Source organism: Mobula hypostoma, chromosome 4 (assembly GCF_963921235.1).
Source record: "Mobula hypostoma chromosome 4, sMobHyp1.1, whole genome shotgun sequence".
NCBI classification, from domain to species: domain Eukaryota; kingdom Metazoa; phylum Chordata; class Chondrichthyes; order Myliobatiformes; family Myliobatidae; genus Mobula; species Mobula hypostoma.
The window spans coordinates 92942573-92967634 of NC_086100.1; the positions used below are offsets into that span (position 1 = coordinate 92942573).

Here is a 25062-nt window from a genome sequence, read left to right on the forward strand (position 1 = left end):
TTCCAGTTAGAACGTTAGCCAGAGACTCGGCTCTGCTGCGTATTTGCTTTATGATGCAGTTTCGATTTAAAACGGAGTTTTACGTTCTATTGTAAGGTACAAAAGTGCTGGACCGGCAGTTTAACCAATTTCTGCCAGGTTTGTTGATGTATCTTTTCAGTAATATTGGAGAGTGAAAACAGGAACCTGAGGGAGTCATTCAATGGTTTTGGAGAGAATCGACCATTATTGAATTCGTTGGAGAAAGAGTGATCTGCATGAGAAAAATGCTAAAAGTGACAGAAAAGGCTGTGCAGGATCTAGTATCCAGAGGGAAAAGTCAGTGCCTTTAAATCGTTTTATTTCCGTTGTCGTGAATCCTGCGGACAAGACAGGATCCGGCTGGGATTAGCGTGACATCATGTCTTCGAGGAATTGCAGGCTCACTTTTAACATTTAAGGAAAACTTGGACAGGTACATGAATGAGAGGTATATGGAGGGATATGGTCCAGGTGCAGGTCAGTGGGATTAGGCAGGAAAATGGTTCAGCACAGCCAAGAAGGACCAAAAGGCCTGTTTCTGTGCTATAATGTTCTATGGTTCTATGGAAAGATACTTGGACAGGGACAAGGATAGGAAAGGTTTAGAGGGATATGGACCAAAAGGGACTAACAGATGGAATCATGTTCAGCATGAACCAACCTTAAAAAGTTTAAAATTCATCCTTTTGAGTTTACTCTGCCATGCAATGTGATTTCAGCATATCACATAACTCATAATCATGTTCATATTCTCTCCCCAATGCCATTACCTTCAACTTGCTATGAAACAATATGCTGAGCTGTCACTCACCAATAAGCAAATTGGCACTGGAAGTTGTGGTGGAGTACTGGGACACCAGAAATTTATTGAAGTATGTGGAAAGGCCCGCAATCACTGATGAAAAGCAACACTCAGCCAGAACAACAAGGATGAACAACGGATTCAACAGCATCTTCAGAAGCATTTTTGGAAAAACTGTAAGACAGAAGTTAGAACCAAACTTCAAAAGTGCAAAACAAACACATTTCAGAGCACAGCAAATAAAAATAGATTAGACAGTAGAAAACTAGAGATAAAATTACACGAAACATGAAGTAAGCTGAGATTGCACAGAACTGTGACATATTCACTACACAGAGTATTCAAAGATCAGAGCCTAGGTTTGGAGTCAGTCATAGAAAAGCAAAGCACAGAAACAGGCCCCTCAGCCCACCTAGTCTGTGCCAAACCATTTAAACTGCCTACTCCCAATGACCTGCACTGGGACCACAGCCCTCCGTACCCCTCCCATCCATGTACCTATCCAAACTCTCTTAAATATTGAAATCGAGCTCACATATACCACTTGTGCTGGCAGCTCGTTCCACACTCTCACGACCCTCTAAGTTCCTCTTTAACTTTTCATTTTTCACCCTTAACCCATGACCTCTATTTGAACTACCACCCAGCCTCAGTGGAAAAAGCCTGCTTGTATTGACCGTACCCCTCTATCAAATCTTCCCTCAAAAGTAAATTTCATTATTAAAGTACATATATATCACCATATATATCCCTGAGATTCATTTTCTTGTGGGCATACTCAAATCTGTGGAATAGTAACTATCCAAAGTAAATTTTATTATTATAGTACATATATGTCACCATATACAACCCTGAGATTCATTTTCTGTAAGCATGCTCAACAAATCTGTAGAATAGTAACTATAACAGAATCAATGAACTTGGGTGTAAAAAGAAATAATAACGATAAAGAAATAAGCTATACATATCAAGAACATGAGATGAGGAGTCCTGTAAGTGAGTCTATTGGTTGTGGGAACAGTTCAATGATGGAGCAAGTGAAGTTGAGTGAAGTTGTTGCCTTTGTTCAAGAGCCTGGTGGTTAAGGGACTAAACCTGGTGGTGCAAGTCCTGAGGCTCTTGTACCTTCCTCCTGATGGCAGCAGCGAGCACAGAGAATGGCCTGAATAACCAGGGCTCCCTGATAATGGATGCTGCCTTCCTGCAACAGCATTTCATGCAAATGTGCACAATGGTTGGGAGAGCTTTCCCCATGATGGTCTGGGCTATATCCACTATGTTTGTAGGATTTTCATTCAAAGGCATTGGTGCTTCCATACCAGGCTGTGATGTAGCCAGTCAACATACTCTCCATTACAGATCTATAGGAGTTTGGCAGAGTTTTAGATATCATGCCAAATGTCCACAAACTCCTATGGAAGTAGAGGTGCTGCCATGCTTTCTTCATATGCTGAGCCCAGGACAGGTCCCATGAAATAATAACACCCTGAAACTTAAATTTTCTAACCCTCTTCACATCTGATCTTCCAATGAGTGCTGGACTTGGACCTCCAGTTTCTTTCTCCTGAAGTCTATAACCAGTTCTTTGGTCTTGCTGACATTGAGTGAGAGGCTGTTGTTATGACACTACTCAGCCAGGTTTTCCGTCTCCCTCCCATATACTGGTTCATGACCACCTTTGATCTGACCTATGATAGTGGTGTCATCAACAAACTTGAATATGGCATTGGAGCTGTGCTTAGCCATGCAATCATAAGTGTAAAGTGAGTAAAGAAGGGGGCAAAGCACACAGGCTTGTGATTTACCTGTGCTGATTGAGATCGTGAAAGTGATGTTGTTGCCAATCCAAACTGACTGGGGTCTAAAAGTCAGGAAATTCATGATACAATTGCACAAGGAGTTATTAAGGCCAAAGTCCTGGTACTTATTGGTTAATTTTGAGGGGACAAGCTCTCAATCCATTTAATCCTTCCATATAACTCAGGTCCTCCAGTCCCGGCAACATCCTTGAAAATGTTTCAGTATTCTTTCAACCTTATTCACATCCTTCCTGTAGGTAGGCTGGGGCAGCACGATAGTGTAGTGCTTAGCACAACACTTTACAGTACCAGTGACCCAGGTTTAATTCTCGCCACTGTCTTTAAAGAGTTTGTACAATCTCCTTGTGACTGCGCTGTTTCCTCCAGGTGCCCCAGTTTCCTCCCACAGTCCAAAGACGTAGCAGTTGTAAATTGTCCTGTGATTAGGCTAGGATTAAATTGGCAGTGCGGCTTGAGAGACCGGAAGGGCCTGTTTTGCACTGTATCCAAATAAATAAAAAGATTGAAAACTACACAATACTCCAGATTAGGCCCCACCAACATCTTATACAATTTCAACATAACATCCCTTCTCCTGTATTCAACACTTTCATTTATGAAGGCCAAAGTGCCAAAAGATTTCTTTTCAATCCTCTCTACCTGTGCTGCCACTTTCAATGAATTATGGACCTGTATTCCCAGATCCACTTGTTCCACTTGTTCAGTGCCCCATCATTCACTGTGTAAGACCTACTCTGTTCAGTCCTACTGAAGTGCAATACTACACGCTTGTCAGCATTAATCACACACAATTAATGCTGACTATCCATAATCAGTCCATGTCTAACCAAAGACACATACTGTATATCTGGTCCCTTAGAATACCTTCCAATAACTGGATTATTTTTAGAGCCTTTCTTAAACGGCCAAACAATATTAGCTATCCTCCAATCCTCTGGTACCTCACCTGTCGCTAAAAGTGATTTAAATATCTCTGCTTGGGGCCCTGCAACTTCTGCACTTGCCTCCCACAGGGTCTGAGGGAATGCCTTATCAGACCCTGGGGATTTATTCACCCTAATTTGCCTCAAGACAGCAAACACCTCCTCCTCTGTAATCTGTACAGGGTTCATGACTTCGCTGTTGCTTAGGATCCTGTATCTGTCCCCCCAGTAAAAAAAAAGCAAAAAAATTCAGTTAACATCTCCCCCATCTCTTTTGGCTCAGATTACCTTTCTGACCATTCAGAGGACCAATTTTGTCCCTTGCAATTCTTTTGCTCTTAACATATCTGTAGAATTTCTTAGTATTCTCCTTCACCATCTCTGCAAGAACAACTTCATATCTTCTTTTAGTTCTCTTGATTTCTTTAAGTGTCTCTTGCATTTCTTACACTCTCATTTGTTCCCACCTACCTATACCTGCTCTGCACCTCCATTTTTGTTAACGAAGGCCTCAATATCTCTTGAAAACCAAGGTTCCCTAAACCTGGTAACTTTATCTTTTATTCTGACAGCCACATACAAGCCTTGTACTCTCATAATTTCATTTCTGAAGGCCGAGATACAAAGTACACCTTTGCCAGAAAACAGCCTGCCCCATTCCATGCTTGCCAGATCATTTCTGATACCACTAAAATTGGTCTTTCTCCAAGTAGAATCTCAACCTATCCTTTTCTAGGTTTTCTTTGAAACTAATAGCATTATGATCACTGGATGCAAAGAGTTCTTCTATACAAACTTCTGTCACCTGCCCCATTAGATCAAGTATCTCAGTTGCACTCTCTCACTGTAACTTCTATGTATTAATTAAGGAAACTTCCCTGAATACATTTAACAAAACCTATCCCATCTGTCTAAGGGATGGCTTTTTAGAACAGCTTATTGTTGAGCCCACTAGGGGACTGGTTGTGCTGGACTGGGTGTTGTGCAATGATCCAAAGGTGATATGTGAGCTTAAGGTTAAGGAACCCTTAGGGAACAGTGATCACAATATGATCAAGTTCACTTTGAAATTTGAGAGGGAGAAACTAAATTCCAATGTGTCGGTATTTCGGTGGAATAAAGGAAATTACAATGGCATGAGAGGGGAAATGGCCAAGGTTGACTGGAAAAAGACACTAGCAGGAATGACAGCAGAGCAGCAATGGCTGGAGTTTCTGTGAAAAATGAGGGAAGCGCAAGACAGATAAAATCCAAATAAGAAGAAATTTTCGAATGAAAGAAGGACACCATGTGGCTGACAAGTCAAGTCAGAGCCGAAGTAAAAGCAAACGAGATGGCATACAAGCCAGAGCTAGAGGATTGGGAAGCTTTTAAAAACTTGCAGAAGGAAACTAAGAAGGTTATTAAAAAGGAAAAGATGAATTATGAAAGGAAGCTGGCAACTAATATCAAAGAAGGTATCTACTAAAGGCTTTTTTAAGTATATAAAGGGTAAAAGAGAGTTGAGGGTAGATATAGGACCAATACAAAATGACACTGGAGATATTGTAATGAGAGACACAGAGTTGGCAGAGGAACTGAATGCTATTTTGCATCAGTGTTCACAGTGGAAGACATCTGCAGTATACTGGACTTTCAAGTGTCAGGGAAGTGAAGTATGTGCAGTGAAAATTACAACTGAGAAGGTGCTCAGAAAGCTTAATAGTCTGAGGGTGGATAAATCTCCTGGACCTGATGGAATGCACCCTTTGGTTCTGAAGGAAATAGCTGGAGAGATTATGGAGGCAAGTACTTTTTACACAGAGAATGGTGGGGCCTCAAATGCACTGCCAGGGGTGGTGGCTGAGACTGATAGTAGGGGGCATTTAAAAGACTCTTAGGCACATAAATATACAGAGAGGACAATGGTATGACCAGTGCATGGGGAAGAGCCTGCAGGTATTCTGCAGGGGCTGCTCTTTTCAGATTATATGTCAGTGATTTGGATGACAGAATTGATGGCTTCCTGGCCATGTTTCCAGACAGTACGAAGATAGGTGGAGGTGCATGTAGTGTTGGGAAAGCTGAAAGTCTGCAGAAAGACTTAAACAGATTGGGAAAATAAGCGAAGAAGAGGCAGATGTAATATGATGTAGGAAAGTATATAGTCATGCATATTGGTAGAAAGAATAAAGGTGTGGGCTACTTTTCTAAACCTGAGAAAATTCAAAAATCACAAGTGCAAAGGGACTTGTGAGTCCTGGTGCAGGTTTCTCAAACAGCTACCTTGCAGTTTGAGTCGGTGGGATGGAAGGTTTCGAGAGGTGAAGAATACAATGTGGTATGAATATGCAAGGATAAGATTCTGAAGCTTTATAATACCATAAGATATGGGAGCAGAATTAGGCCATCTGGCCCATCAAATCTGCTCTGCCATTTCATCATGGCTGATCCATTTTCCCTCTCAGCCCCAATCTCTTGCCTTCTCTCCATAACCCTTCATGCTTTAACTAATCAAGAATCTACCAACCTCTGCCTGAAATGTACATGAAGTTTTAGCCTCCGCAGCCACCTGTGGCAAAGAATTCCACAGAATTACCACTCTCTGGCTAAAGAAATTCTTCCTCATCTCCATTCTAAAATAACGCCCCTATACTCTAAGGCTGTGTCATCTAGTCTGAGACCCTCCCTCCATAGGAAACATCCTTTCCACATGCACTCTTTCAATGAGATCACCCTCATTCTTCTGAATTTCAGTGAGTACAGGCCCAAAGCCATCAAACATTCTTCATATGACAAGCTTCTCTCCATTTAGAAGATAGTCTACCCTTTTATTTCTTCTACCAAAGTGAATGACCATACCCTTCTTGCCACTTCTTTGTCCATTCTCCTATCTATGTCCTTCTGTAACCTCTCCACTGCCCCTATCAAAAATACCTGCCCTTCCACCTATCTTCATATCATCTGCAAACTTTGCAACAAAGCCTTCAATTCTATTAACCAACTCATTGACATTCTAACAAGAGATCTAGGTGAGGCTGGTTAGGACCCAAGAGCTGGAGTATCCGAGGCTAGGATTGAGACAGTACAAAACTGAGACCGCCCCCTCATGTACGACTGACTCCTGATGGCCATGGCGGCTTAGGAGACAGTGATGGTAGTCATGGATGAGAACTGGATCCAAGATGTCCTTTTCAGGTACCCAGTACCTCTCCCTGGGTCTAAATCCTTCCTTCCCAGTCCACAAGATACTGCTGAACAACTGATGAGTCCAAAATTCTTCTGACTGTGAAGACCTGATCGCCATCAATAAACCTGATGGTGGTGAGGCTAAGGGGCTGGTGAACAGAGGGTTAATCTCGAGATTAGAAAATGGATTGATCTTCAGGGTCTTGGGGAACAGTAGGGTGTAAGCCACCGAGTGTACTTTCCAGAGGACTTTAAAGTGTCCAATGAACTTGGGAGCCAACTTTCTAGATTCCACCCTCAGAGGCAAATGCTGAGTGGATAGCTACACCTGTTACCCAAAATGTAAAGCGGGCCCGTCTTCTCCTTTGATTAGCCTTGGTTTCCGCCTTCCAGGTAGAGGCCTGCAAAATCTCTGTTGCCCTAGTCCCATTTCTGCTTGCAGTATTGGATGAGATCTTCAGCCAAAGGAAACCCATCCTCTGCCTCCCATTTCAGAAAGAGTGGCGGAGGATAACCAAACTAGCATTCAAACAGTGACATTCTGTAAGGTGTTGTGGGCGACCTCTGCCCACATCAAATGGCTGTACCACTCATCAGATCTTTCTGAGGCCAGGCATCTTCGGGTTCATTCCGGATCTTAGTTAACACACCCTCTGGCCATTGGACTGCCGGGTGAAACACAGAGGAAAGAGGACTCGCTGTTGTCCTAATAAGCTTACAGAATGCCCTCTATAAATGTGATGTGAACTGTGGATAATGATCCGTGACAAAGTCCACCAGGGATCTGTGGATCGTGAAGGTCCAGGACAATTTCAGCCATCTCCGCTGCAGATGGTAGCTTGTCCAAGGCAATGAATTTGCAGTCCTTCAAAAACTGATCAACAATTACCACAATGACAGTCTTCCCTCAGATGGTGGAAGACCCATGACAAAGTCCATGAAAATTTGTGCCCATGGTCTGCCCGGAACAGGTAGAGGGCATGAGGGCTCCTTGTGCCAGATGCACACTTTGCATGCTTTCATGTAATGTTGAACCTCTTTCGCCATTCTGAGCCACCAGTACCTTCTCTTAACGAACTTGAGAGTCACTTCGGTGAGTGGTCATTCTCGATTAATGTCCTCATTGGAGTACCTGGGACTGGATGGAACTTGGGACAACAGCAAACTGGAGGACCATTTTTAGCAATCTCCCCTTGCGCTTGGCATAAGAACATAAGAACATAAGAAATAGAAGCAGGAATAGGCCATCTGGGCTGTCAGGCCTGCTCCACAATTCAATAAGACCATGGCTGATCTGGCCATGGACTCATCTCCACCAAAAGGCAGGTGCCTTTTCTCCATAATCTTTAATTCACTACTATGCAAAAATCTATCCAAACTTGTCTTAAGTATATTTACTGAGGTAGCCTCCACTGCTTCAATGGGCAAAGAATTCCACAGATTCAGCACTCTCTGGGAAAAGCAGTTCCTCCTCAACTCCTCACCTCCCCCAAATTTTGAAGCTATGTCCCCTAGTTCTAGTCTCATCTACCAGTGGAAACAACTTTCCTACTTCTATACATCAAAGTTGCTGGTGAACGCAGCGGGCCAGGCAGCATCTCTAGGAAGAGGTACAGTCGACATTTAGGGACGAGACCCTTCGTCAGGACTAACTGAAAGAAGAGCTAGTAAGAGATTTGAAAGTGGGAGGGGGAGGGGGAGATCCAAAATGATAGGAGAAGACAGGAGGGGGAGAGATGGAGCCAAGAGCTGGACAGTTGATTGGCAAAAGGGATATGAGAGGATCATGGGACAGGAGGCCCAGGGAGAAGGAAAAGGGGGAGGGGGTGAAAAAACCCAGAGGATGGGCAAGGGGTATAATCAGAGGGACAGAGGGAGAAAAAGGAGAGTGAGAGAAAGAATGTGTGTATATAAATAAATAATGGATGGGGTACGAGGGGGAGGTGGGGCATTAGCAGAAGTTTGAGAAGTCAATGTTCATGCCATCAGGTTGGAGGCTACCCAGACGAAATATAAGGTGTTGTTCCTCCAACCTGAGTGTGGCTTCATCTTTACAGTAGAGGAGGCCATGGATACACATATCAGAATGGGAATGCGATGTGGAATTAAAATGTGTGGCCACTGGGAAATCCTGCTTTCTCTGGCGGACAGAGCATAGGTGTTCAGCGAAACGATCTCCCAGTCTGCGTCAGGTCTCGCCAATATATAGAAGGCCACATCGGGAGCACCGGACGCAGTATATCACCCCAGCCGACTCACAGGTGAAGTGTCGACTCACCTGGAAAGACTGTCTGAGGCCCTGAATGGTGGTAAGGGAGGAAGTGTAAGGGCATGTGTAGCACTTGTTCCACTTACAAGGATAAGTGCCAGGAGGGAGATCAGTGGAGAGGGATGGGGGGGACGAATGGACAAAGGAGTCACATAGGGAGCGATCCCCGTGGAAAGCAGAGAGAAGGGGGGAGGGAAAGATGTGCTTAGTGGTGGGATCCCGTTGGAGGTGGCGGAAGTTACGGAGAATAATATGTTGGACCCGGAGGCTGGTGGGGTGGTAGGTGAGGACCAGGGGAACCTTGTTTCGAGTGGGGTGGCGGGAGGATGGGGTGAGAGCAGATGTGGGTGAAATGGGGGAGATGCGTTTGAGAGCAGAGTTGATGGTAGAGGAAGGGAAGCCCCTTTCTTTAAAAAAGGAGGACATCTCCCTCGTCCTGGAATGAAAAGCCTCATCCTGAGAGCAGATGCGGTGGAGACAGAGGAACTGCGAGAAGGGGATGGCATTTTTGGATGGAAGTATATAGGGACTGGACGTCCATGGTGAAAATAAAGCGGTGGGGGCCAGGGAACTTAAAATCATCGAAAGGTTTAAGAGTGTGAGAAGTGTCATGAACATAGGTAGGAAGGGATTGAACAAGTGGGGAAACTTCCCCTTCCATCCCCCATCAAGAATGTCTCAAAGCTCTCCGCTTCTTTTTGGATTCCAGACCTAATCAGTTCCCCTCTACCACCACTCTGCTCTGTCTAGCGGAATTACTCCTTACTTTTAATAATTTCTCCTTTGGCTCCTCCCACTTCCTCCAAACTAAAGGTGTAGCTATGGGCACCCATATGGGTCCTAGCTATGCCTGCCTTTTTGTTGGCTTTGTGGAACAATCTATGTTCCAAACCTATCCTGGTATCTGTCCCCCACTTTTCCTTTGCTACATCGACGACTGCATTGGCACTGCTTCCTGCACGCATGCTAAGCTCGTTGACTTCAATAACTTTGCCTCCAACATTCACCCTGCCCTCAAGTTTACCTGGTCCATTTCCGACACCTCCCTCCCCTTTCTAGATCTTTCTGTCTCTATCTCTGGAGACAGCTTATCTACTGATGTCTACTATAAGCCTACTGACTCTCACAGCTATCTGGACTATTCCTCTTCTCACCCTGTCTCTTCCAAAAATGCTATCCCCTTCTCGCAATTCCTCCGTCTCCGCCGCATCTGCTCTCAGGATGAGGCTTTTCATTCCAGGATGAGGGAGATGTCCTCCTTTTTTAAAGAAAGGGGCTTCCCTTCCTCTACCATCAACTCTGCTCTCAAATGCATCTCCCCCATTTCACGCACATCTGCTCTCACTCCATCCTCCCGCCACCCCACTCGGAATAGGGTTCCCCTGGTCCTCACCTACAACCCCGCTAGCCTCCGGGTCCAACATATTATTCTCCGTAACTTCCGCCACCTCCAATGGGATCCCACCACTAAGCACATCTTTCCCTCCCCCCCCCCCGCCGCTTTCCACAGGGATCGCTCCCTACGCGACTCCCTTGTCCATTCATCCCCCCATCCCTCTCCACTGATCTCACTCCTGGCACTTATGCTTGTAAGCAGAACAAGTGTTACACATGCCCTTACACTTCCTTCCTTACCCATTCAGGGCCCCAGACAGTCCTTCCAGGTGAGGCGACACTTCACCTGTGATTCGGCTGGGGTGATATACTGCATCTGGTGCCCCCGATGTGGCCTTCTATATATTGGCGAAACCCGACGCAGACTGGGAGATCGTTTTGCTGAACACATACGATCTGTCCTCCAGAGAAAGCAGGATCTCCCAGTGGCCACACATTTTAATTCCATATCCCATTCCCATTCTGATATGTCTAACCACGGCCTCCTCTACTGTAAAGATGAAGCCACTCTCAGGTTGGAGGAATGACACCTTATATTCCATCTGGGTAGCCTCCAACCTGATGGCATGAACATTGACTTCTCTAACTTCCGCTGATTCCCCACCTCCCCCTCGTACCCCATCTGTTATTTATTTATATACACACATTCTTTCTCTCTCTCTCCTTTTTCTCCCTCTGTCCCTCTGACTATCCCCTTGCCCATCCTCTGGGTTTCCCCCCCTCCCCCTTTTCCTTCTCTCTGGGCCTCCTGTCCCATGATCCTCCCATATCCCTTTTGCCAATCACCTGTCCAGCTCTTGGCTCCACCCCTCCCCCTCCTGTCTTCTCCTATCATTTTGGATCTCCTCCTCCCCCTCCCACTTTCAAATCTCTTACTAGCTTTTCCTTCAGTTAGTCCTGATGAAGTGTCTCGGCCTGAAACGTCGACTGTACCTCTTCCTAGAGATGCTGCCTGGCCTGCTGCGCTCACCAGCAACTTTGATGTGTGTTGCTTGAATTTCCAGCAAATGCAGAATTCCTCGTGTTTGCGTTCCTACTTCTATACTTCTATTTTATCTATCCCTTTCATAATTTTATATGTTTCTATAAGATCTCCTCTCATTCTTCTGAATTCCAGTGAGTACAGTCCCAGGCGAATCAATTTCTCCTCATAGTCTAACCCCCTCATCTCTGGAATCAACCTGGCGAACTTCCTCTGCACCACCTCCAAAACCAGTATATCCTTCTTCAAATAAGGAGAGCAGAACTGTAGGTGCAGGCTCACCATTGCCCTGTACAGCTGCAGCATAACCTCCCTGCTCCCAAGTTCAATCCTTCCATTTGCTTTCTTAATAGCCTGCTTCACCTGCAAACCAAGCTTTTGTGGCCTTGCAAACAAGAGCATGATTCCCCAACAAACTGGCACTACCACCTTGGCCTGGGGCAATATGATGGTAGGTTGCTCCTCTTGTTCAGGTTTGTTGAACTGATGGGACAGGGCATCAGGCTTCTGGTTTTTTGACCTTGGTCAATAGGTCAGGACAACTTAAGGTGGTTGAAGAGAGACCTCCTGGCCTGCGGGGAATTCAGTCTCTTGGGCTACTGAACATAAACCAAGTTCTTGTTTGTCCAAATAATAAACGGGTTCTTGTCCCTCTCAAGCCAGTGACATCATTCTTCCAAAGCCAACTTAACCGTGAGTAGCTCCCAAATCCCGATGTCATAGTTTCTCACTGCTGCTAGAGAAAAACGCACATGGGTGCAGTTTACTGTCGGAAGGTGACCGATGAGACAACACTGCACCCACTCTGATATCTGAGGTGCATCTGCCTCCACGATGAAGGTAAAGTCGGGGTTAGGTGAAAACAAGATGGGAGCTGATGTGAACCACTGCTTGAGCTCTGCAAAAGCAGCCTCCGCTTTGCTAGTCCAGACAAAAGAGCTTGCCGATTTCTTGGTCAGAGCTATCAGCGGAGCTGTCCTGATGAACTTCTGGTAGAAGTTGTCAAATCCCAACAACTGTTGGACCTGTTTCACGTTGGATAGTGGTGGCCAATCTCTGACTGCCTGGGTCTTAGTGGGGTCCATCTTGAGTTTGCCATAGGAGATGATAAAAAACAAAAATTAAATGGTGGTCATGTGAAATTTGTATTTCTCCAGCTTGACATAAAGTCCATGATCAAGAAGCCTCTTTAAAATGTCACTGACATGGTGGTTCTCCATGGACTTCAAGATTCGGATATCATCTCAGTAGACAAAGGCATACTTTTGGGGAATATCCCAGAGCACGTCATTTTTAAAGGCCTGAAAAACTGCTGGAGCGTTCGCAAGACTGAAGGGCATAACCAGGTAGTCACAGGGCCCTGTCAGTGTATTGAATGTGGTTTTCTGCTCACTCCGCAGGTCTGGCTTCGTGAATACTTTTGCCCCATGGAGAATCTTGAAAGCCGTATTCATGAGTGGAAGTGGGTAATGTTCTTGGCTATTATGCGGTTTAACCCTCTATCATCAATGCACGGCCCATTTTTTTTTGTACGAAGAGGAAGAAGCTGGTGAGGTGGAGGCCCGAATGAAACCCATGTCAGGAGCCTCATTTGTATATTCTTCAAATGCGCTTCTCTCTGGGCCTGAGAGCACCTATAGTTGACCCCGTGGAGGACAAGGCAGTAGGTCTATGGCATAGTCATAGGGTCAGTGCGGTGGAAGAGTCAAGGCTTTTCCTTTGCAGAAGCCATCTTCCAAGTCCTTGTAAATGGAAAGAAATTTGATCTGGGTGTTGGAAGTTCCTCAGAACATTCCTTCAAGGACAACTCCTGAGGCATCTTAGGGTGGCAGGAGTGAGTCGAAAGACGTCAGAGTCTCCTCCCTAGGTTCACTAGACTCCTTCATTGAACCAGAGGCCAAATAAGAGTCCAAATCCATGTCCATATCCTGCAACAAGGTGCTACAGATAGTCCTTGTACCCCAGGAACAGGCTCCAAGGGTCTGCATTTAGGAGTCTTACTTTTAGTCAGAACATGGCTGCTGGATCCCTTAGTCTTAGATGCAAGAATCCTCGACTGCTTGGCACTTCCTTGCTCTACACCTGCACTAGAGATTCCCTCTCTCTAATTCCTGCGCTCCCCGACTAGACAGGGTCAGGATTCACACAGTCCCATTGGCCGGGACCAACCTGTTTGTCTTTGAGGGCAGGACTAGGTCTCCAGAAGGCTTCAGGTTACCTTGCACTGAAGTCTCCCCCTTGTTATTCATTGGTCTTGGGCGAGTCTGTGGTCAAACATACAACAACTGGACCAAGCGATAATTCTCCCTTCCTTCCAATTCACAGAAGGGCTATGCTGGGACAAACAAGGATGCTCAGGGATCAGGGGTATGAGTGGTGAGTCAATGATGTAGAATCCAATTGTCCTCCACATGATCGCCAATCCTCATCTGCAAAATCAGTCTATTGCTGGCTCTGCCTGGAACAACTCCTGCTGCTGCCTATAAGGAGTTTGTGTGTTCTCCCTGTGACTATGTGAGTTTCCTCCGGGTGCTCTGCTTTCCTCCCAGTCTAAAGGTGTATTGGTTAGTAGGTCCACTGGTCATTGTAGATTGATTGTCCAGTGATTAGGCTAAGATTGCTGGGCGGCGTGGCTGAAAGGGCCTCTTCTGCACTGCATCTCAATAAATAAACACAAAATAAATCTTTCAATAATCACTAGATTCTGGAATCGTTCCAGAAGACTGGAAAACTTAAATGTTACTCCACTCTTCAAGAATTATGCTGGAATTCAAGCAGGATAGACAAACGAGAATTGGTGGATGTTGTGTACTTGGATTTTCAAAAGGTCTTTGACAAGGTGCCCAACATGAGGCTGCTTAATGAGTTAAGAACCCATGGTGTTACAGGAAAGATACTTGCATGGATAAAGGATTGGCTGATTGGCAGGAGACAAAGAGTGGGAATAAAGGGAGCCTTTTCTGGTTAGCTGCTGGTGACTAGTGGTGTTGCACAGGGGTCTGTGTTGGGTTTGCTTCTTTTAGATAGATAGATATACTTTATTAATCCCGTGTATCTTAACAGACGTATTATATGTCTGTTAAGATACACACCCAACTGTGCCAGCTTCCAGAATTCCTGCACTCTGACTCATTGCGTTGTGCTGGCCCACTTACTTACAGGAAAGGTGTAAATAAGGTCAAAAAAGTACAGAGTAAATTTACAAGGTTGTTACCAGGACTGGAGGACCTGAGTTATAAGGAAGGATTGAATGGATTAAGGCCACAGTCTTAACAATGGACTCCAACATCTTCCCAACCACTGAGGTCAGACTAAGTGGCCTATAATTTCCATTTTTCTGGCTCTCTCCCTCTTGAAGAGTGGAGTGACATTTGCAATTTTCCACTTTTCCGAAACCATTCCAGAACCTAGTGATTCGAGAAAGATCATTACTAATGCTTCCACAATCTTGTTGTTATTATTCTTCTCCATGCCTTGTTGTGCAATCTTGCTGTTTCTTTAGCATTTTGTCCGTTTTTACGAGGCCGAGTCACTAGTTTGACACTCAACCCAGCACGGATGGAAAGTGTGCAAAGAGCCGTCCGGATTCGAACCCAGAACCACTCGCCTCAAAGTCCACTGCTGATGCTACTACACCACCAGCCGGCTATCCACAATCTTTCAGAACACTGGGGTGTATACTGTCTGGTCCAGACGACTTATCTACCTTCAAACCATTCAGTTTCCCAAGAACCTTCTCCCTAGTAATGGCAACTTTACACACTTCTGCCCCCTGACACTCTTGAACCTCAGGCATTCTTCTAGTGTCTTCCACTTTGAAGACAGATGTAAAATACTTATTCAGTTCAGCCACCATTTCCTTGTCCCCCATTACTACCTCGCCAGCACCATTTTCTAGCAGTCTGATACCAACTCTCTTTTAGACTTAATATATCTGAGGAAACTTTTGGTATCCTCTTTAATATTATTGGCTGGCTTACATTTATATTCCATTTTATCCTTGTTTATGGCATTTTTCGTTGCCTCCTGTTGGTTTTTAAAAGCTTCCTAATCTAATTTTTGCTCTATTATATGCCTTCATTTTGGCTTTTATGTCTGCTCTGACTTCTCTTGTGCATCATCTTGCCTTTAGAATACTTCTTCCCCTTTGGCATAAGGAATTGATCAGGCCACACGAAGTATTGTGAGCTGTGTTGGGCACCTTATCTAAGAAAGATATGCTGGCATTGGAGAGGGTCCAGAGGAGGTTCCTGGGGACTGTACGAATGAAAGAATTAACATATGAATAGCATTTGATGGTGTAGGATCTGTACACACTGGAGTTTAAAAGAATAAGCATAATATCATTGAAATCTATGGAATATTGAAAGGCCAAGACAGACCAGATGTGGAAAGGATATTTCCTATAGTGGGTGAGTCTAGGACCAGAGGGCACAGCCTCAGAATAGAGGAACTTTCTTCTAGAACAGAGATGAGGAGGAATTTCTTTAGCCAGAGGGTGGTGCATCTATGGCATTCATTACCACTGACAACTGTGAAGGCCAAGTCATTCAGTACATTTAAAGCCAAGGTTGATAGGCTATCGAGTAATCAGGATGTCAGGTGGGAATGGTTGGGGGGTGGGAATCAAATTAAAGAGGCTAGGCGAGAGGAGGTTAGTTCACAACAGGGGGATGGGAACCAGTGCAGAGAGACAGAGGGCTGTAAAATGAGGGTACAAGCAAAAAGTAGTAAGGTGAAAAGTAAAAGTGGCAGGCCGACAAATCCAGGGCAAGCATCAAAAAGGGCCACTTTTCAACATAATTGTATAAGGGCTAGGAGAGTTGTAAAAGCGCGCCTGAAGGCTTTGTGTGTCAATGCAAGGAGCATTCATAACAAGGTGGATGAATTAAAAGTGCAGATTGTTATTAATGAATATGATATAGTTGGGATCATAGAGACATGGCTCCAGGGTGACCAAGGATGGGAGCTCAACATTCAGGGATATTCAATATTCAGGAGGGATAGACATGAAAGAAAAGGAGGTGGGGTGGCGTTGCTGGTTAGAGAGGAGATTAACACAATAGAAAGGAAGGACATAAGCCGGGAGGATATGGAATCGATATGGGTAGAGCTGCATAACACTAAGGGGCAGAAAACGCTGGTGGGAGTTGTGTACAGGCCACCTAACAGTAGTAGTGAGGTTGGGGATGGTAATAAACAGGAAATTAGAAATGTGTGTAATAAAGGAACAGCAGTTATAACGGGTGACTTCAATCTACATGTAGATTGGGTGAACCAAATTGGTAAGGGTGCTGAGGAAGAGGATTTCTTGGAAAGTATGTGGGATGGTTTTTTGAACCAACATGTTGAGGAACCAACCAGACAGCAGGCTATTCTAGACTGGGTATTGAGCAATGAGGAAGGGTTAATTAGCAATCTTGTCGTGAGAGGCCCCTTGGGTAAGAGTGACCATAATATGGTGGAATTCTTCATTAAGATGGAGAGTGACATAGTTAATTCAGAAACAAAGGTTCTGAACTTAAAGAAGTAATGAGACGTGAACTAGCTAAGATAGACTGGCAAATGACACAAAGGGTTGACGGTGAATATGCAATGGCAAGCATTTAAAGATCGCATGGATGAACTACAATTGTTCATCCCAGTTTGGCAAAAGAATAAATCAAGGAAGGTAGTGCACCCGTGGGACAAGGGAAATTAGGGATAGTATCAATTCCAAAGAAGAAGCATACAAATTAGCCAGAAAAAGTGGCTCACCTGAGGACTGGGAGAAATTCAGAGCTCAGCAGAGGAGGACAAAGGGCTTAATCGGGAAGGGGAAAAAAGATTATGAGAGAAAACTGGCAGGGAACATAAAAACTGACTGTAAAAGCTTTTATAGATTTGTGAAAAGAAAAAGATTCGTTAAGACAAATGTAGGTCCCCTACAGACAGAAACAGGTGAATTGATTATGGGGAGCAAGGACATGGCAGACCAATTGAATAATTACTTTGGTTCTGTCTTCACTAAGGAGGACATAAATAATCTTCCGGAAATAGTAGGGGACAGAGGGTCCAGTGAGATGGAGGAACTGAGGGAAATACATGTTAGTAGGGGAAGTGGTGTTAGGTAAATTGAAGGGATTAAAGGCAGATAAATCCCCAGGGCCAGATGGTCTGCATCCCAGAGTGCTTAAGGAAGTAGCCCAAGAAATAGTGGATGCATTAGTGATAATTTTTCAAAACTCTTTAGATTCTGGACTAGTTCCTGAGGATTGGAGGGTGGCTACTGTAACCCCACTTTTTTAAAAAGGAGGGAGAGAGAAACCAGGGAATTATAGACCGGTTAGCCTAACATCGGTGGTGGGGAAACTGCTACAGTCAGTTATCAAAGATGTGATAACAGCACATTTGGAAAGCGGTGAAATCATCGGACAAAGTCAGCATAGATTTGTGAAAGGAAAATCATGTCTGACGAATCTCATAGAATTTTTTGAGGATGTAACTAGTAGAGTGGATAGGGGAGAACCAGTGGATGTGGTATATTTGGATTTTCAAAAGGCTTTTGACAAGGTCCCACACAGGAGATTAGTGTGCAAACTTAAAGCACACGGTATTGGGGGTAAGGTATTGATGTGGATAGAGAATTGGTTGGCAGACAGGAAGCAAAGAGTGGGAATAAACAGGACCTTTTCAGAATGGCAGGCAGTGATTAGTGGGGTACCGCAAGGCTCAGTGCTGGGACCCCAGTTGTTTATAATATATATTAATGACTTGGATGAGGGAATTAAATGCAGCATCTCCAAGTTTGCGGATGACACGAAGCTGGGTGGCAGTGTTAGCTGTGAGGAGCATGCTAAGAGGATGCAGGGTGACTTGGATAGGTTAGGTGAGTGGGCAAATTCATGGCAGATGCAATTTAATGTGGATAAATGTGAAGTTATCCACTTTGGTGGCAAAAACAGGAAAACAGATTATCTGAATGGTGGCCGATTAGGAAAAGGGGAGGTGCAACGAGACCTGGGTGTCATTATACACCAGTCATTGAAAGTGGGCATGCAGGTACAGCAGGCGGTGAAAAAGGCGAATGGTATGCTGGCATTTATAGCAAGAGGATTCGAGTACAGGAGCAGGGAGGTACTACTGCAGTTGTACAAGGCTTTGGTGAGACCACACCTGGAGTATTGTGTGCAGTTTTGGTCCCCTAATCTGAGGAAAGACATTCTTGCCATAGAGGGAGTACAAAGAAGGTTCACCAGATTGATTCCTGGGATGGCAGGACTTTCATATGATGGAAGACTGGATGAGCTAGGCTTATACTCGTTGGAATTTAGAAAATTGAGGGAGGATCTGATTGAAACGTATAAAATCCTAAAGGGGTTGGACAGGCTAGACGCAGGAAGATTGTTCCCGATGTTGGGGAAGTCCAGAACGAGGGGTCACAGTTTGAGGATAAAGGGGAAGCCTTTTAGGACCGAGATTAGGAAAAACTTCTTCACACAGAGAGTGGTGAATCTGTGGAATTCTCTGCCACAGGAAACAGTTCAGGCCAGTTCATTGGCTATATTTAAAAGGGAGTTAGATATGGCCCTTGTGGCTAAAGGGATCAGGGGTTATGGAGGGAAGGCTGGTACAGGGTTCTGAGTTGAATGATCAGCCATGATCATACTGAATGGCGGTGCAGGCTCGAAGGGCCGAATGGCCTACTCCTGCACCTATTTTCTATGTTTCTATGTCGAAGTTTATGGGGAGATGGCAGGCGAGGGATAATAAATCAGCCATGATGGAATGACAGAGCAGACTTGATAGGGCGAGTGCCCTACTTCTGCTCCTCTGTCTAATAGTCTTATGGTCTATCCAGTCCTGTTGCTAATGATGAGGCCTATATCTCCACCAGAGCTCCAACAATTTCTTCTCTAGCTTCAACAGTGTTCTTGGATATACCTAGTCAGGCCCTGGAGATATTTCTAGTTTCATAAGTCTTAAGATACCCAATACCTCTTGAGCAGTACACTATCCCCAAGATCTGCACATTAACTATAACAAGTTCCAGTATTTTTCAGTATTTTCTACAATATAAAAACGGAGCAGAAATACTCATTAAGGACATCGTCCATTGCCTGCAGTTCCACACAAGGATGTTCACTTCGGTCTTTGAGGGGCCTAATTTCACTCCAGTTATTCTATTTTTCTCCCCCTAATATGAGATTTCTTTGGATTCCCCTTAAACTTCTCTGCAAATGTTATCACATGCCCGTTTTTGTTCTTCCGATTTCCTTCCTGAATGTAGTCCTGCATCCCCTATACTCTTCCAAGAATTCACTTAATCCCAGCTGCCTGTACCTGAACCATGCTGCCCTTTTTCTTGACCAGAACCTCCATATTCTCCACCAGCATGGCTAACTTCACTCAGCTCAACACTGAACTGATTCGACAACCTAGTACTCTACACTCATATTCTCACTATTTATTTATTTGTTTATTGATTGATTATTAGGGATCATTTATTTTTGTATTTGCACTGTTCATCATCTTTTTCACATTGGTTTGTCAGTCTTTGTGTGAAGCTTTCATTGATTCTATTGTATTTCCTTGTTATCTACAAATGCCCGCAAGAAAATGAATCTCAAGGTAGTATATGGTGTCCCTACTCCTGCCGGCCTTGCCCTTCACTCTGACAGGAACATGTGAACTTGAACTCTTGTTACCTCACTTTTAAACAAAACTTCTAATAAAATACTTTTATTAATTTATTTCAGATTTCTTGCTTCTTCAGACTTGTTTTTTGGTTTTCATTTAGTTGATAATACATAAATCTGAACAGAAATCACAGAAATCAGAGTCAAGATATCAGAAATGATAGCAGGGATTTTACCCGAAGCCAGAGTGATTTCACAAATCCAATCAGAGAATACTCAATCCATATGGTGTCCTTAGAAAACAGAGTGGAGAAGACACCATTTAAATCTGAGGGAGTGTACAAATTTGACACAGAAATCACAGGCCATTTAAGGGATTACACACAGTCAACTCATGAATTCACAGTGGAGGAAACAGATCAGAGAAGAGAATAATAGAACAACAGAACAATAGAAAATAGGTGCAGGAGTAGGCCATTCAGCCCTTTAAGCCAGCACCACCATTCACTGTGATCATGGCTGATCATCCACAATCAGTACCCTTTTCCTGCCTTCTCCCCATATTCCTTCACTCCGCTATCTTTAAGAGCTAGAATAGGAATCAGAGGGAGAAAATCATTAGTTAGAGTGAAGATTACACAGGAATGCTGAGAATATTTCACTTGGAACAGACATTAATTGTTGGTAAATATGGTAAATTATTTTCAAGTGGAAGACTTACCCTTGATGAACTCTCGGTTTGTTATTTCTTCCACCTTTTGCTCTTCTGCCTCACTCAGAATATCAGATTTACTGCTCGACTTCTATAAAGTAATGAAATTAAACAGACTAAACAACCAAAACTGAGAAGTCCTGACCTGACATATTTTTAAGTCCATCTCAGCAGGAATTTAATTTGCCCAGGCATTATTCCTTTAATAATTATGCAAAAATTGTCTCATCAGCACACTTCTCTACTCCTTGTCTCTGCACTGAAATAGTCCAGGTAGAGTTGCCTGAACTGGGTGCACAAATTCTTAGATTGGTTTAAGTGAGGGGAGTTGAAAGGTGTAGAAATTTGGGAGCAGTTCTCACATGCCTGATAAACATAAACTCAAATTAGATTCTGGAAGTGGTGTGGGAAACTTTGAGAGTCTATGCTATACAGCATGGAAACAAACCCATTACGTCAACCATCCAAGCTGGCCAAGTTTTCTACATACTGTAGCCAGAGAGTGGAAACTGGGGCCATGGAGAGAGGACAGAGGTAGTGAAAACCAGGGCCACAGGGAATGGACAGAACATGCTAACAAATCACTGGGGACCTGGAGACTAAGTATGGACTATAGGAGCATGAGACCTAGTGAAGGAATGGGGAATGTAGCAACTAGAGCTCCGGAGTGTAGAAATAATAACCATCTGGTGAGTCAGAAGCTGAACCATTAGGATTTCCAAATGATCAGATAGCAATCGTCAAGTAGCAGTAAATACACACATGCTGACTGACACTCCATTTCTAAGAGTTCAAAGTTCAAACTAAATTCATCAAAGTAAATACATGATACCATATACTGCCTCAAAATTCGTTTTCTTGCGGGCATTTGTAGAGAACAAGGAAATACAATAGAATCAATGAATTCTGCACACAAAGACTGACAAACCAATGTGAAAAAGATGATAAACAGTGCAAATACAAAAATAAATGATTCATAACCATCAATCAATCAATAAATAGTGAGAATATAAGTGTAAAGCAAGGTTGTCAAAGCAGTTCAGTGTTGAGCTGAGTGAAATTAGCCATGCTGGTTCATCAGACTGATGAAAACCAGAAGTTTTTCAGACATATTAAGAGTAAAAGAAAAGTGAGAATAGATAATGGACTGCTGGAAAATTATGCTGGAGAGATAGTAAAAGGGGACAAGGAAACAGCAGATGAACTAAATAAGTATTGTTCATCAGTCTTCACAGTGGAAGACACTAGTAACATGTCTGAATTTCGAGAGTGTCAAGGGGCAGAAGTGAGTGCAGTTGCTATTATGAGGAAGATGGTGCTTGGGAAACTAAAAGGTCTAAAGGTAGATAACTCACCTTTAACCTGATGGACTACATCGCAGGATTCTAAATAAAATAGCTGAAGAGGACCACAATCTAGTCATGGTTTGGAGGCTTGTGTGCCTCAATGACCTGAAGAGTTATGTTGGCTAGAGTCCAGGCTTTATGCTTTGGCTCTTGGTAGGTTCACCCATGTCTAACAGGTCAAAAGGTAGAGGACAGATTAAGAGTGGTCCACCGATCCTCCAAACTCGGGGTCCAGCTCAGCCTAACAATCCTTACTGGTAAAACAAAATTGTTACGGTAACAGCAATGACGAAACCTTCTACATCTGGGTGCAACGGTAGCCGTAATTTTCCACCTGGGACTTCCAAGGCTGACAGTAGTGAAAACTGAGAGGAAGCTACTGACAGATGAAGGAAGCACTGAACACCACCAGAGGTGGAGGATCTTCATTGCTGCCCTAAACACCAGTGGCAAAACAGGCAGTAAGTTTGGAATGGTTGCCAGTGACTAATGGTGTTCCACAGGGTTGTGTGTTGGGACCATTTCTTTTTACATTTGTTTGGCAACGATTCGGATGATGAAATTGATGGTTTTGTAGCCAAGTCTGCAGATGATATGAAGATAGTGGTGGGCTGGTAGTGCTGAGGAAGCAGAGAGTCTAAAGAAGGACCTAGACAGTTTAGGAAAATGGGCAAAGAGGTGACATATGGAATACAGTGTGGGAAAGTGTATGGTCATGCACTTCCGTAGAAGGAATAAAAGCATAGACTATTTTCTAAGCGGGAAAACATTCAAAATCTAAGGAGCAAAGGGACGTGGAAGTCCTCATGCAGGATTCTCTAGAGGTCAAATTACCCTGAGTCAGTGGTAGAAAGGCAAATGCATTGTCAGATTCATTTTAAGAGGACTAGAATGTAAAAGCAAGGGTGTAATTCTGAGGTTGTATAAGGCACTAGTGAGGCATCACTTGGAATATTGTGAACAGTTTTGGGCCCCTTATTTAAGAAAGGATGTGCTGAAATTGGAGTGAAATCAGAGGAAGTTCACGAAAATGAACCTCTGACTGTCACACCAAATGTTGAAATGTCAAGATAGACTGCAGGTGGAGAGGATATCATGGAAATAGTCATAGAAAACTGCAGCACAGAAACATGTCCTTCAGCCTGCCTAATCCCATCGACCTGCACCAGGACCAGAGCATTCCACATCCCTACAATCCATGTACCTATCTAAACTTCTCTTAAACGTTGAAATCGAGCTCACACACACCACTTACACTAGCAGCTCACTCCACACTCTCACGACCTTCTGAGTGAAGAAGTTTCCCCTCATGTTCCCCTTAAACTTTTCACCTCTCACCCTTAACCCGTGACTTCTAGTTGTAGTCCCAGCCAAGCTCAGTGAAAAAAGCTGCTTGCATTTACCCTGTACCATAATTTACCATAATTTTGTATACTTCTTTCAAATCTCCTCTCGATCTTCTACATCCCAAACTATTCAATCTTTCCTTATAACCCAGGTCTTCCAGACCCAGCAACATCCTTGTAAATTTTCTTTGTACTCTTTCAACCTTGTTTACATCTTTCCTGTAGGTAGGTGACCAAAACTACACACAGTATTCCAAATTAGGCCTCACCAATGTCTTGTACAACTTCAACATAACATCCCATCTCCTGTACTCAATACTTTGATTTTTGAAGGCCAATGTGCTAAAATCCTTTTTTAGGACCCTTTATATACCTTTTCAAATAGTTTAACTGAGTAATAAATTATGGATTTCAATGATATACAGAACCAATTAGAAGACTATCACTACTACAATAGTACTTTAAACTGTGTATTAGTTCCCAATAGTAACCAACAGAAGAATTAGTCTGGTGAATGCTGCTGCATACTTTTAATTGACTGTAAATGAACAAAATCAGTACACAGACACCTAGTGCAGATAATGGACTGCCTTCATGCAATGCTATCAATGACTGCATCCTCCAAATCTTACTTTTCTTTGTAACATTCAGGACACACTCATGTTGAAGGAGCAACACCTTATATTCCGTCTGGGTGGCCTCCAACCTGATGGCATGGACATTGATTTCTCAAACTTCTGATAATTACCACCACCACCCCCCTTCACCACTCTTCATTTTTGGTTCCCTCTCACACCTTCTCTTCTTACTGTCCATCAGCTCCCTCTGGTGCTCCTCTCCCTTCCCTTTCTTCCATGGTTTTCTGTCCTCTCCTATCAGATTCCCCCTCCTCCAGTCCTTTATTTCTTTCACTAATCGACTTCACAGCTCTTACTTCATCCCCTCCCCCCTCCTGATTTCACCTATCACCTGCTACCTTGTACTGCTTCCTCCCCTCCCCCTACTTACTTATTCTGACTTCATTCCCCTGCCCTTTCCAGTCCTGACAAATGGTCTCAGCTTTAAAGGTCCACTGCTTATTCCCATCCATAGACACTGCCTGACCTGCTGAGCTCCTCCAGCTCATTGTGTGTATTGCTCTAGATTTCCAGCATCTGAAGTATCTCTTACATCTGTGAAGGTTATTATTGATGCCTTCAAATGCTTCTTGGTTCCTAACTTGATGAAGTAGTAAAGTCATTTCATTTTCAAACCCGGCAGTTTCTGAACTCTGCAAGTCTGAATGCTTGAAACTGCAGTGAGCAAAACTTTTTCTGGAATGTTTTACTTCCACCGAGATGCAACATAGAGCGTCATAGGAAGTCATTCCTGCCTGTAGCCATCAAACTTTACAACTCCTCCCTTGGAGGGTCAGACACCCTGAGCCAATAGGCTGGTCCTGGACTTATTTCGTGGCATAATTTACATATTACTATTTAACTATTTATGGTTTTATTACTATTTATTATTTATGGTGCAACTGTAACGAAAACCAATTTCCCCCGGGATCAATGAAGTATGACTATGACTATGACTACTGCTTATTTCTTGCCAACAATCAGTGACAAAAGGAAATCACTGATTTTTGAACACAAACACACACAATTGACACTATTTAAAA

The 25062-nt window shown here is 43.7% G+C and overlaps 1 protein-coding gene across 4 annotated transcripts in view; it reads right to left on the reverse strand.

Moving 5' to 3' along the window:
- Window positions 1-25062, reverse strand: part of LOC134345461 (solute carrier organic anion transporter family member 2A1-like) — a 321454-nt gene that overhangs the window by 129214 nt on the left and 167178 nt on the right. For all 4 annotated transcript variants that reach the window (XR_010017703.1, XR_010017702.1, XM_063046160.1 and 1 more), the window contains 2 exons: window positions 20720-20801; window positions 833-997 (listed from right to left, as the gene is read on the reverse strand). Coding sequence is in view for 2 of the 4 variants with exons in the window: in XM_063046160.1 (XP_062902230.1) it covers window positions 833-997; window positions 20720-20801 (247 nt within the window). In the remaining 2 variants the exon portion in view is untranslated. The remainder of the gene's footprint in view (window positions 1-832; window positions 998-20719; window positions 20802-25062) is intronic.